The sequence below is a fragment of the Syzygium oleosum genome, unplaced genomic scaffold (genome assembly GCF_021117445.2).
Source record: "Syzygium oleosum isolate NSW1041296 unplaced genomic scaffold, Sole_v2.1 Sole_v2.04, whole genome shotgun sequence".
Taxonomy (NCBI): Eukaryota; Viridiplantae; Streptophyta; class Magnoliopsida; order Myrtales; family Myrtaceae; genus Syzygium; species Syzygium oleosum.
This window is the reverse complement of record NW_026607488.1, coordinates 12,249,489-12,262,742: the sequence shown is the minus strand read 5'-3', so window position 1 is coordinate 12,262,742 and position 13,254 is coordinate 12,249,489. Positions and strand designations below refer to the sequence as shown.

The 13,254-nt window shown below is 39.4% G+C and overlaps 2 protein-coding genes across 14 annotated transcripts; both read right to left on the bottom strand.

Moving 5' to 3' along the window:
* Positions 1 to 700: 700 nt before the first annotated feature.
* Positions 701 to 5,106, bottom strand: LOC115679310 (cell division cycle 20.1, cofactor of APC complex-like). Of its 12 annotated transcripts, none has more exons than XM_056310777.1 (9): positions 4,759 to 5,106; positions 4,075 to 4,350; positions 3,635 to 3,904; positions 2,942 to 3,526; positions 2,476 to 2,834; positions 2,308 to 2,366; positions 2,152 to 2,211; positions 1,738 to 1,921; positions 701 to 1,379 (listed from the first exon to the last, which is right to left on the bottom strand). In XM_056310777.1, the coding sequence occupies exons 1-5, from the start codon at positions 4,831 to 4,833 to the stop codon at positions 2,694 to 2,696; spliced, it is 1,347 nt and encodes a 448-aa protein (XP_056166752.1). In that variant the 5' UTR covers positions 4,834 to 5,106; the 3' UTR covers positions 701 to 1,379; positions 1,738 to 1,921; positions 2,152 to 2,211; positions 2,308 to 2,366; positions 2,476 to 2,693. The 12 variants fall into 12 exon arrangements, with proteins under 12 accessions (XP_056166752.1, XP_056166754.1, XP_056166760.1 ...); XM_056310779.1 differs by having other exon boundaries at positions 2,158 to 2,211; XM_056310785.1 differs by adding an exon at positions 4,510 to 4,576 and having other exon boundaries at positions 2,152 to 2,366; positions 4,759 to 5,104.
* A 1,384-nt stretch (positions 5,107 to 6,490) lies between these two features.
* Positions 6,491 to 12,959, bottom strand: LOC115679313 ((DL)-glycerol-3-phosphatase 2). 2 transcript variants are annotated; one of them, XM_030602918.2, is made up of 6 exons: positions 12,796 to 12,959; positions 9,493 to 9,717; positions 9,322 to 9,382; positions 8,929 to 9,076; positions 8,726 to 8,805; positions 6,491 to 6,927 (listed from the first exon to the last, which is right to left on the bottom strand). In XM_030602918.2, the coding sequence occupies exons 1-6, from the start codon at positions 12,851 to 12,853 to the stop codon at positions 6,795 to 6,797; spliced, it is 705 nt and encodes a 234-aa protein (XP_030458778.1). In that variant the 5' UTR covers positions 12,854 to 12,959; the 3' UTR covers positions 6,491 to 6,794. The 2 variants fall into 2 exon arrangements, with proteins under 2 accessions (XP_030458778.1, XP_056166768.1); XM_056310793.1 differs by lacking the exon at positions 6,491 to 6,927 and adding an exon at positions 6,942 to 8,012.
* Positions 12,960 to 13,254: the final 295 nt, after the last annotated feature.

Here is a 13,254-nt window from a genome sequence, read left to right as displayed (position 1 = left end):
GATCTTGTGTCTTCATAGTTTTGCGTGTTGTTTGTTACTCTTGACTTCAGAAGTTTGTTAGCGAACCATTGCCCCATGATTCTTTCTTTTCACTTCCTCCGATCTCAGTGTGGCTGTTCTCTTTGACCCCTCTCTTATTGCTTCAATTTTCACGGTGGTGATTGTTGTCGGTTGCCTTGATTAGTAGACTTCATATCTCACTTAGGTATAAAAGGTTCTTGCTTCATATTGAAAAATCCAAATATCATTACCAGCTCAACTAATCACTTCTTTTAGTCACCTTTTTCCATTTCGGGGCACATTACGCTCTCAATAGAAGACGCGACTTTTCCATTTGCCTACCGAAATATTTATGTAAGGGCATAGCCCTATTTCCACAAGATACCATGTAACCATATGACAACGGTGCAAAGATATGCCCTTTGCACCCGCCTCTTTAGTGATTGTTTCCTCCTTCATATCTCTTCCTTGCATTCATTTGGACACAGCTTTTAGTTTGTGACCCAACTGGATGGACATGCCCATTAAGTGTTAGGACAGAATTGCTCCTATCAGATTCTCGTAGGATATAAAGCAAACAAAAGCTGAACACCTCATCGTAGTCCCCCGTTCATTTTTAACTGCAGCATTATAAACCACTATAAAACCACAATCCAGGGACGATTTAAAGCCATCCCCAGCTCAAAATTGAAAATTAAAGTGACACTTCTCTGTCCTTCATATTTAGAATAAAAGAATGTGCTGCTCAATCAAAATTTACAAGTCAATACAGAAAGAATGGCCAAAAGAACCTAAAGCCATCCCCAACTTATCACCTATCTCTACAACACAGAAAGAATGGCCGTAAGAACCTAACCTCCTATCAAGTCTAAAATTATTAAACGAACAGAACCTACCCACAACATTGGTCGGGGTAAAACAGAAAATAACAAAGGAGGAAGCGCGAATCAGAATAGCAATCTTCAGGAATGAATTGTGCAACTCATGCAGTTCCCTGGATCGGTCTATTTGATCTGTGACCATGGCCTCTTCCGCGAGTTCCCCTTCCACAGCCATGACCTGCATGCACAGGCATGGACAGATACATATCAATATCTTTACCGGAATTGTCACCATCTCACAAAAAACTCAAAAAACAATTCAACTTTGTCCCAGATGCTCATAATCCATAATCAAGTTTTCCATTACCTTTTTTTCTTTCAGTTCCAATTTATCTGTGGATCCAAACAAATCGCATACAAATTTTGAATCTTGACTCCATTTAAATGCGGAACAGAAAATGACAAAAAGAAAATGTGACAATTATGCAGTTCCCTGAATCGGTCCATTTGATCTGTGATCACTGCCTCTTCCGCGATTTCCCCTTCCACAGCTACAACCTGTATACACGGGTATTGATAGATACAGATAAATATCTTCGCAGGCTTTTTCACCATCTCACATGGAACTCAAAAGGCAATTCAACTATGTCCGGGATGTTCATAATCTACCATGATCAAGTTTGCCATGACCTTTTTTTCTTTCAGTTCCAAGAAATCAGTGGATCCAAACAATCATCGCATACAAATTTTGAATCTTCACTCCATTTAAATGTGGAACAGAAAATCTAGATATTCAAAACACATGGCTGTAGCACTATCCTCAAAACTATATCAAGTTCAGTACATGAGTAGACCCTAAACATTAATGAAACTTGTATCAAATGTCCGTGAGGAAAAAGAATGATTAAAAGAGTACCGCAGTTCTAAACAGGTGGTTCTTGGTTGTATCCTCTGTCTTGCTGTGGATCAGCATGAGGTCCATCGTATCCTCCCCATCCGCAGCCATGAAAACCATGTCCTTTTCCTCGACCCTACCTCTAGCATAACCTTGGTCGTGGTCCCAACCTCCATCGTCATCTCAGAATTTACAAAACCATTCCCTGAAACAAGCAATATTATAGGTTGTAACCAGAAAGCAAACATTTAGAGGATTGCAGATGAAGCAGAGGGTATATGCCCATCGGCATACTCCTCAAAGAAGTACATTAGCATTTTGGTGCCATTACAACAGAGAATGATACGATTTAGTTAACCATGATGCAAGATCCTATATCTAAAACACTCCCTTCCATGTGATCTAAAAAAATGTTCAGTTTTGTGAATGCAATACCTCTACCTCTTGGTCTTCCTGCGCCACTGCGACCTCTTCCTCGCCCATTAGGTGATCCCCCTATTTAAATGACGAATATAATTAGAAGAAACCTAGAGAAACAACGTAACAGTCACCGACAGACAATAGCGACGAAATAATTTCTTGAAGTTCCACCCTCATAATAAAGCTCTAATGATGTCTTCACCATCTCAACAGGTAATGGAGGCTGATACCTGCAATAGAGGGTTTTTACAGCTTATGATGGATAAAACACCAAGCTCTTAGTATGTCTAACTCTCAATATGAAGAATCAATGACAAGAGAAGAACATCGTGAACTCACCCAACAGCCCATGTATTAAGTTTCTTCTTTAAAATAGTTACTGTAATCATCGACACATGCCTTGTGGTCTCCAGCCAATCCAAACAAGAGAAAGAAATTAAATGGAGAAAAATAGCAATTTTCAAATTGAATATTTATGGCCGATCAGTTTGCAACTACACTTACGCGACAATCTCTTGTCGAAATATCAACTTGCACTGGTCAATCTGTTAAAGAGTTCAACGGATACGGTGCCGATGGGCAAATGGCTCAGAAGAGGTTTTGGGTGCCCGCTTAGCCAATTTTGGTATCCCGAATACATGCCAGAACATCAATTTTTCATCTGCTGCTGCAGATGCCACCGTGCATCCATCCGGACTCTGCAAAACAAGTATGTGGCAACGAGTATCAGCAAAACGATCAACTCTACAAGAAAACTTCAAAAGTATTTGCACCGAATTACGGATGAATATGATAAGCAGCATACAAGTAATACCTGTGCCAGGAACAGAACCCTAGATGCGTGTCCAGTCAGCTCTGCCATCGTTCCCATAGATGGATACTTCCAAAGAATGAGCTGGTTCTCAGGAAGCCCGTGAGAGCTTAGCAATTCCCTCTCCCTCATGCTCCACAGCAGCGCACACACCTGAGAACCGGTATCCACTGTATTCAGACACGCGCTCGTGCACGTGTTCCAAAATTTTATGCTCCCGTCGCTCCCTCCCGAGGCCAGTAAGTTGCTCTGAAACGGGCACCAAGCAAGGGCTTTCACAGCAGCCGTGTGGTCTTCGATCCTGTGAAGCCACTGAGTGCCTGAATTCAAAGAGGATCTGGACCTATCCCACAAGTAGAGGAGATTATCCTTTCCTCCGCTAGCCAGCTGTTTTCCCGAGGGCGACCATTTCAGCCCGCAAACTTCTTGGCGATGCCCCCTGTAGGTTCCAACTATGTGCGATCGAATTCTTATATCGTTGTTGGTGATTTTACAATCCATACCTCCTGTCGTGAGTATGTGATTGTTCCAGGCCAAGGAACAAACTCGGAGTCGATGGCCTCCTCTAAAAGTTCTCAGCTGCACGAGAGGAAACGAAAATAAAAAGCAATTAACGCAGCCTGAATAAGATCCCGTCAGCCACAGACGAAACACTAATGCTATCAAAACAACAAGCAACCAGCTTACCTGTCTTTGAGCAGAGAAATCCCATAGCTGGACATGCGAATTTTGTAAGCCAATGGCAATATTCTGACCATCAGGAGCCCAGCTCACGCTCGTGACAGGACCCTCCTCGTCATTGAAGGTCACCAGTTCTGTAGCAGAGCCGTTGGAGGCATTCCACAAGTACACTGACTGCGAAAGAGCAATTGCTACCATGTTGTTGGCACCCCAGTCCAGCAAGTTCAAGTAATAATCATCCAATATATAAGGGGCTTCGAGCATCCTCTGGCAGGTCTTATCAATCGACAAACCAAAGAAAATATGTCAAAACACAAACCCTACAGTCTTTGACAGCACAAGCAAAGCCAGTACATACTTATGTTCCATGAAACAAATGCTAACTTGGTTGTCAAGTTTTACGTAGCGAATAGAAGAAACAGTAATAGGCATGAATTTTAGGCTACCTTGGGTATCGATCGACAGGGCTTGGCGGATTTAGACTGGGAAGTCGCGGGTGAGAGCCAGCTTTGTGGGATTAGCTCAACCGGGGTGGGCGGCTTGTTCTTAAATGCCAGGATCCGGGATCGGTTCATGTCGAGTGCATCCGCGAGAAATTTCTGGTACGCGTCACTTGATGTTGACATCACGGCAGACTTCTCCTTCCACTTCTTCCCTAGAGTGAAGAGGGAACGAGCGTAGTCGAAGTCCATAGCTGAGCGGTTCGGGATGAATCTATCCAACTGTGATAAAATAAAAAAGATCACAGAATTAGAAGGGAACAATTCTATTTGGAACTTACCGACAAGAAGAAGAAGGAAAAAAATGGCAAAATTGCTCGTAAATCCTCGTAAAAGAAGAGGGAATTAATCATAACTCTGTTTTTGTTCAAAGAAAAGTACCGTATGGTTTCTCTGTGTCTGCGATGAATGTTATAAGAGAATGGCGACAGAAAAGTCGTAAGAAGCCCTGTATAATTTCGCAAATATCACTCAATAGCATCATGAAATAAATAGCCCTAGAGAACTCGCATTGCAACTCGAGTCTCCATCAAAACCCTTCATCCGCAGAACATTCATAACCAGAAAACGAACAATTCTGAAAAAAAGGTCTCTGTAAACGATGAAAAATCCAAAAAACCAAAAGCTTACGTTTTCTCGAGAGTTCTTCTTGCGGAGGTATTCCTGGTAAGGATCCAGAGAACCCTTCTCGCCCTGTGAAGCCATGGTCCCGGCAGCAGAGGAGCTGGGTCGAAATCCTGCAACCAAAAAAAAAAAAGGGGAAATTTCAAGGGACAGAGGAAGACCCACAAAGAGGGACCGAGCGTTGATGATGGGTATGAGTCGTCGTCACTGTTTCTCGCTGTGCCCTCAAATCAGAGGCGCCGACACAGAGAGAGCGAGAGAGAGAGATTTCAGAGAGCAGAGAGGTTGAGAATGACAAGGGAGAGCTAGTTCGCAGGTGAGAGAGACAGAGAGAGGATGAAGAAGAAGAAGAAGTGAGATGATGATCTTGAATCAGAGGCGGGTCGGATCTTATATTTATAGAAAGGGGCCGTTGGACTTCGTCGCGTTCGTCGGACGCGGCCAAGGCGCGTGGGTGATCCGAGGTAATTATTTCGGAAGTCTATTTGATGACTTTTTCTCCCGAATTTTTGAAAACGGAAAAAAATAAAAAAAAATTAGGGTCAATAAAATGAATTAAATAAAAATATTTTGTTAATTTATCATCCTTTCTTCCTTCTCTAAGGCGACTCGTCGCTCCCCATGAAATTATCGATCAATTTTACTTTTTCAATCAACAGTAAGAAGAAGAAAACACACTTAAGGGTGCGTTTATTTTACGAAAAATTAAAAATTTGAAATTTTTTTTTCAAAAATTATTTGGTTGTATCGCTTACAAAAATGAATAAATTACATCATCCAATAAAATAGTCCCACATCAATTTTTTTATGATAAAAATATTTTTTATTGACTAATTTTTTTAAGTGATATAACTAATTATTTTTTGAAAAATGTTCTCCAAATCTTAAAATTTTCGTGAAACGAACGCACCATAATATTCTCTAATCATCACTCTAATTAATTAATCAATAAAAGTAATTGGTGATTTTTTTATACATAAGGAAATTCAATAGTAGGGCATCTCAAATATCACGTAGAAATCAATGTCCATAAAATAACAGGGGGCAAATTAGCATTCCATTTTTTTTCTTTAACAGACTACAGATCTTGATAATCGAATTTCGCAAAATATCATTTCTTTAACGAAAAAAGACTATATCAATCATCCACCAATTTTTTCCCGCGAGCGAATGATAATTGGTTCTTCTCCAAAAATAGGGAAATTGCTGAGGGCTACTTAGCAATTTTCATCGTGATAATAATTTTTCTTATATAGAACACACCCCCCCCCCCCCCCCCTCTCTATCTCTCTGCATTTCCTCTCTCTTCCTTCTTCGTTTCCTCTCGGCAAAGAACAAGAAAAGATGGAAGAGGGAAGCTTCAGCTTGAGCTTGAAGCAATTGGGGTCGCGAATAGCGACAGAAGGACCATTTCATCTCCTCAGCAGCCGAGGAGGCCCATGAATCCACCGACGTGTACATCGCGATCTTCAATTTCTGTTCAATTGCTTAGATGCTTGTGGACTGTGTGCTTTGTTGCTTTTGACTTGTGACTGATTCTTGAATGAATATCTGCATCAGTTCATTCTTGGGTCCTAAACATGCCACCAAACTTAAATGAAATGGCACCCTTTAATTTGCAAATTTAGTTTTATCTTCTTGTCCGGCGAAAGCCCGTTCGCTTAGCTGTCTTGGCACTCATTCCGACGATAGGTTTCGGTGCCTGCTAGTGGTGGAAATGAAGAACGAGTCCATGACATTGCGAAAGCTTCTGTTAGCTATTCACAGAACAAGCATCTGTTTCAAACAACTGAGGCCAATTCATGTCAAACTAATGGAGACTTGTCATCTTATTAAATAGCAAATGGGCATTCCACATCCAGAACATGATTCTCACATGTGAGCTCGATAATGCTTTGGAACAACAGATTGCTACCATTGCGGGAAAAATGGCATTTTGGTAATCCAAATAAAGTATAACCCCCAAATCACCCTCCATCTTTCGTAAATGAATAGACATGAGATGCCGTTGCATATAGTCTGATGGACTTTCAGATGAATTCTCAGCTTTTCTCTTTGTCAAAGGGGGGTAAACCCCAATCCGATGGATTGAAATCCAACAGAGATTTCAATACTTGGTCCGCCGAATCATGATAAGAGCTATCGAGCCTGGGATCTGGCACCATAACCGCAAACCTGCCAAATGTATAGGAATATATTAGCAGAGGGAGCAAGAGATAAATCCAAACAATCCAATGCTGCAATGTTTTGATATTAACAGCAGGAACAGCAGATTAGATGCAAGAAAATTCCTCATTAGAAATCAAAATGGCCAAGGTATAAGAGAAAAGAAGAGATCTACGAAATAGAGCAACCAAATGCACTATGAATCATTTGAGTAACAAAGAATGAAATGAGGGCAGCTAATAAAGGAACGTACCTCATTTGGAAGAATTAAGTTCAGCTGGAGGGAAAATGTAATAGCAGGAGAAAAAGAAAACCATGGGGGTGGATCATCTAAAGCCACATTGCACTACAAATTTCAGTACCAGAACATTTAGCTAATTCTACCTTCTACTTCGAAAGTCCCAGACAGCGATCCCAAATTTAGACCCCATAATGTCTTGTACAGCCTAAAATATGTGATCAAGCCCTACATTACTGCACGCCACTGTTCACATCCCTGAGTTCAGTTAGAATCACCTTTCTCTGCTTATTATTCCAGACTAAGGCTAACGATGATGAAATTCATAAAGATACTAAAAGTTGATTGTTCAGCAATCCAGTAGATCAGAAATAACCACTTCATGGAACTTCCCTGCATCAATACATGTGATATTCCAAATTAAAGTTTTATAAGGATGATTCTTTAGTTGTTATGGTTGTTGCAAATGAACTTTCAAAAGTACAAATTTATACAATGTCCTCAACTATTTGACTGCATTGAATTTGAAAGGAGATTAGACTTCCTACTATTTGCAACAGTTCAACCAAATTTTGAATCAAAGATTGTCATACTTCAAGCATTACCCTGCAAGAAGAATCAGCAGAAGCAGCCAGTCTGAACATAATCTGACTATTCAAACTTGATGACAACCTTATAATTGAATCAAGCATATCCACTATTCTGCCTTCAGATGTATCAACCAGCTTCGGAATTTATTTTACGAACTATAGTGTGGAAGAATGGACTGAATGTCATTTCAGTCATTGCCCCTACGAACTCAAGCACAGTGGGAACTTTCATGATGGTACTTTGCTATCAGTTGAAACTGTTTTTTTCTGCTTTCAGGATTGAAAAAGACTAATGAATTGGCAGTCCATCACAATGACACAAGATCGCCACCAAATCAGAGTAAAGCACTTTGAGAACAAAGATTTCATGTGTAATACCACTTAAAAACAATTGCCAAAGTTTCTTAGTTGATGAATTTGTTGGAAAACGTAAGTGCTGTAAAGATTTTCATTCACAGCTTTCTAAATTGCACAGTTTTTCCTCCTCTTGTTTTTCCAACTCACTTACCCCATGAGCAATCTCATTCTCTCTCCTACATATAAATAGTTAGAACGGGATACGTAGATCTAGGCCTAACTCAACTAATCCTCCTTTTTTTCGACTAAAAAAAACTAATCCTCCTTTTTAATTGAGTGATTACCATGAAACTCCGTAATGACCAACATGCTCCCTGTTTCTCTGTAAACCTGTAACTTTTTCTTAAAAATAGTAATTCCGGGCAATGTCTGCCTGCGCTGCTTACTTTTCTCAAGGTACATAGTTCCAGGTATTAAACTACGCATAGAACATCTAACATCTGTGAAACTGTAGAATACTCTAATGAATAATGATAGAACAAACGAAAAAGATAACAAACATGACTAAGCCCTCACGGTAATCTAAAAATGACCTTTCCAAAATTATAGCATGATATGCATCGCAGTTCAACAATTTCCAAGATAATTAAGAAGAATATTCACTATCAACAAGTTCACTTACATCCCAGCATTTTTAGCCGCGTTAACTCCTGCTGGAGCATCTTCAAACACAAGAATATTGAGCGGATCAACCGGTCCACCCTGTTAATCCACAAAATTGAACATTATGTCATACCAATGTAAGTCTGTAGAACGGTTGCATTATTTGGACAAATAGTGAACAGAAAAAGATTGACCGAATAGCACCCATCAGAGAGCCATTACCTCAAATCTCCTGGCTGCTGCCAGGAATATATCTGGCGATGGCTTTCCTTGTTTGACTTCTGGGTCATCACCAAGCACCACATGATGCATCAAGGAAAAAAGTTCACCATGTCTTTGAGTCTTCAGTTCAAAATGGCGCTGATGGGAACTGTGAAGTACATGTCAGATTGACATTTTAATGCCATCCGAGAAATGCAAAAGAAGTGTATGTATGATGCCCAAAAGTTGAATATTCATACAATACTTCGCTTTTTCTTTGTTCTCTCAAATCTCAACAAATACCAGAAAGATGTTTTGCTGCTTTTGTTGTTTTTGCTGTTGTTTGTTGTTAATCTCTCACCAAACACCATCCAAACATAAAAAGGAAAGAAGATTGTTTGATCAAATTGTTACCCTGTTGCCAAGCAGATTGGTATCCCTTTTGTATGAAGATGTCTGATCAAGCGGCTAGCCCCTAAAATGAGTACAAGATTAATTATATGAAACTGCATTACATGGTAAGATTGAAACTTATAAGAACAAACATACAAAGTTTCCAAAGTATGATACTGCAATGAGATATACCTGGCATCAGCTCACTTGTGGGAAACATTGTTTTTAACATCTCTTCCCTTTCCACTAGAAAGTCCTCAGCAGTGAGAACATCACTGATTCCAGTTTCTTCAACAAAGACTCGAGCAGCTTCAATTGCTTTCTTGCCCATCATTTTTGGCTTGAGAGACCAATCAAATGTTTTATTATATCTTGCAAGTATAATTTCCTGGACTTCTGTGTAAAAACTCTCCGTATCTGCAGCATACAGCAACAGAATGCCCCTTAAATGTTGCTCCTTTCCCGAGAAACTGGGAACTAATGGCTCTTGTGCATAGTTACTTCAAAAAAACAATAAAAAAAATGGGACAGGAAATTCATCCAAGCAAATGAGACAGTTAGAGCATAAATGGCAATTGATTTATCAAGCATATCAAAAAGGGTCTCAGTTTTTGTCAAATGCGAAGTTCAACATCCTTTTTTAACATTTAACCACACCAGGAAAGATTAGAATGGAGCAAGAACAGCGAACTTAATAAATAGACAATGCTTGCATATTTTGATATGAAGTTCATGAACAACTTGCGTAGAGAATGCATATTGAAGACAAACAGTTCTTACACACGCCAACCTCTACTTCCAATATTAGTAAGACTCTTTTAGTAGAGAGTTTTGACTTTGTGATATTGTGCTGGATAGATGCTTTATTTATAGTTAATAATCAATGGCAATCCTGGAATATGTGATTTTGAAACATTAACTGTTTATCTCCAAAACTTGAGAATATGGCCAAGCTAAAAACACTCTCTAGACTCAGTTCAAATTTTCCTACTCTATTCTACTATCCTTTTTTCTTGTTTTTGACAAATAAGATAGTTTACTTAACAACAGTTTATAGGAAGTATGGGCAAGGATGGGATTGAGACATCGACACAGATTTACAACGAAACAAAATTATTACATGTGAAATGATGCAAAGATAGTCGCTGTTCCATTCACTGTCTAAATTTGCTGCACCTCAACCTGAAATGTTCTCCAATTACTGTAAAACGAATTTTTCAAAAAATTAATGCTGTGAGGGACACCCTACAGAATGTTGCAATCAAACTTGAGTGCCAACAAGGAAAAAGTTCCGTTTTCTGATATGTGGAATTACTGACTATGACCCGGCAAAGATATCTCTGAATTTTAACTAGCTTGTGCAGTTCATAATGTACTAAAAGATAATCGACCATTTACCCTGACTTAAGATACATATAACAGCAATTAGCTACAAGAAATCATCTTTTTATCAAATTCTCCATTACAATGTATCCTTTCCAAGATCGTTGTCCTTACAAACAAAGCAACCTTAGTCTGTACGTGCAACTTTCAGAATTTGTCCGCAAAATTCACAGCGACAATCCACTCCTAAAGCATTGTAATGGTATTTGCAGTTAAGGTTGAGGTTCTTGTTTAAGTTTTATTCCAAATAGTCAACCTCTTAATATTCCCATGGAATAATATCAGATCAAAAAAGTGAGATCCCCTCCAACTCTCAGCCTCTTAACTTCCCTAGTACAACTTGAGAACAGAAGGTTATCCACTTGTCACATCACAGATTCTACAAGAGCATCTTTACCAGAAGCAAATGGAATTCTGGGTAAGGGACATTCAGACGTTGCTTACCCACCAAATATCATGAAGAAGGGAACTTCCTTCCCTAGTCCAATTCTTAAGGAAAAGTAGTTTCCCACCCTTTCCAGATGTGTTTTCAAAGACTATAATCATGACCTATTCTGGTTCACCAACCACAAACATCCAGTCCATATTTTGAGACCAAAATCGATTTTCCACAAGCTGTCATCATTTGCTGCGAATCTCTATCGGAATTCCCCCAAAAGTCCCTTATTAGCAGTCCCGAGACTTCTTATACCCAGTCTACCTTTCTTGAGAGGACTGAAAGTAGCATTTTTGACTAATCAAATGAAATTTATGGCCTTTGATTTCATCTCCCAACAAAAACTTCTTTCCATGACCTCTGGATTGTTTGCCATTAAGAAGGAACATGACACAAGGAAATATGAAGGAATTGATGATTTACTCTCAATGTAATAACCTTCTATCCATTGAGGAATAGACGTTATTTCTACTTGCTAGCTTCCTTTCCATGCTCTCTACATTGCCTCCCCAAACAGATTTGTGGCGACAAACACCAAAAGGAAGACTATTCATTGGCACAAACCAACTTTACAACCCAAAGTGTTGGCAAGACTGCCCCATATGTTTACATTAATTTTCAAGCAGACTTAGGTTCATAACAGAGGAGCAAGCATGTCAAATCTTAGTATATCTCCATCAAAACATCATGTTGATGTTGATGACATGGCAAAAGCTAGTGCATCTTTAGCAGATAAGAGATGTGAGTCGAACCTAACCTACTTCACTCTCCATAGCATTAACGCATGTATATCATCCCTCTACTGCTCCAAGAACACTCTTAAAGAAAGCTTATTCACTGAGACAGAGGATTTCACAGTAGAAATGCAGACTTCAATCAACTTCTTCCACTTAGCTCCAATGCAATTTTGTCCCATTGATATAGTAAAAAGACCCAATTAACATGGTAAAATGTTTTTTCCAAACGTCTGATTTGCAAACTATTCCTATACTGCTAGCCTTAATCCTGCTGTCCAAGCACTCATTAGCAATTAAAACAGCATTCATAATTTTTCTTCATGAATTAAAGCATTCTGATAATTGAAAATAACTTTTTCAATCGCCAACTTCAGCTTATTAGCCAAAAATCTTTGCAATCAGCATATAATTACTCACCACAACAATGGTTCTAAGATGTATATCCATCCTCAGCATTCTAATAAAATCCTTCACTGAATTCCTACATCTTAAAACAATGTACTATATCCCACAATCTTTCCAAGGTCAATTCCATTGGCAAACCGAGCAACTGAAAGAGGATCTTATTCTCGGGAACTTAATTCCGTGTAAACAGGGTTCTCTTTTCCCATTCCCACTTCACCAAACAACACATGCCCTTAATTATACGGAATCAAGAAAATTCGTGAGTTCAAGGTCGACCCTCCAAATCTCCCATACTTTCGGAGGCTAAATGAGCATTGACTTACACAAACAGAACTACCACTTTCTACGAAGAAGCCACAGACAGCGCCACACACACATACATATTGACCACATTCCCGATCGAAACACACCGAAACTTTCGCCGCATTCCAACTGGGTTATGTTCAGCCCACAACAAGAGCCACGCCCACAAGAAAGAACCGGGATCTAGAGCTCCATCGAAAGGAATCTCGCAAAAGGGTATGACGAACGTACCGAGCAAGAGGCCGTCCATGTCGAAGACGACGTGGGTGATGGTTCCTCGTCTCGCCATCGCGGGAGGGAGTGGTCGGCGTTAGATGTCGGAGATTAAGGAGAAGCAAAAGAAGCCGGAAATGGAGATATTCGTGGACTAGGAAAATTTAATTCGTCACGCTTGCGTTTTGTGCTGCTTTTATGGTAAGCAACTCATATTCCAATTACTTCCACTTTTATTTTTGGATAAATATCACGAAAAACCCCAAATCGATAAATATATGATAAATTTATCTAAATTAATTTTGAAATCACCAAAAATCCTAAACCTGTACACTTGTAACAAATTTACTCCAAACTAATTTTTTGACCACCAAAAATCTCAAACTGATACACTTGTAACATATTTTACTCTCCGATAAATTGGATTAATATAAAAAAAAATCACAAACTGATAAACATGTGACAAACAGAGAGGTA

Excerpts from the sequence above, each read along its gene's own strand:
- LOC115679310 (XM_056310776.1), bottom strand. The coding sequence starts at position 4,833 with ATGGCTTCACAGGGCGAGAAGGGTTCTCTGGATCCTTACCAGGAATAC. Across the intron at positions 3,527-3,634 it reads ATTTCTCTGCTCAAAGACAG|CTGAGAACTTTTAGAGGAGG; the intron begins GTAAGCTGGTTG and ends CCTCTCGTGCAG. Across the intron at positions 2,835-2,941 it reads TCCTGGCACAGGTATTACTT|AGTCCGGATGGATGCACGGT; the intron begins GTATGCTGCTTA and ends CTTGTTTTGCAG.
- LOC115679313 (XM_030602918.2), bottom strand. The coding sequence starts at position 12,853 with ATGGCGAGACGAGGAACCATCACCCACGTCGTCTTCGACATGGACGGC. Across the intron at positions 9,077-9,321 it reads CCAATCTGCTTGGCAACAGG|TTCCCATCAGCGCCATTTTG; the intron begins GTAACAATTTGA and ends TGTACTTCACAG. Across the intron at positions 8,806-8,928 it reads CAGCAGCCAGGAGATTTGAG|GGTGGACCGGTTGATCCGCT; the intron begins GTAATGGCTCTC and ends GTGGATTAACAG.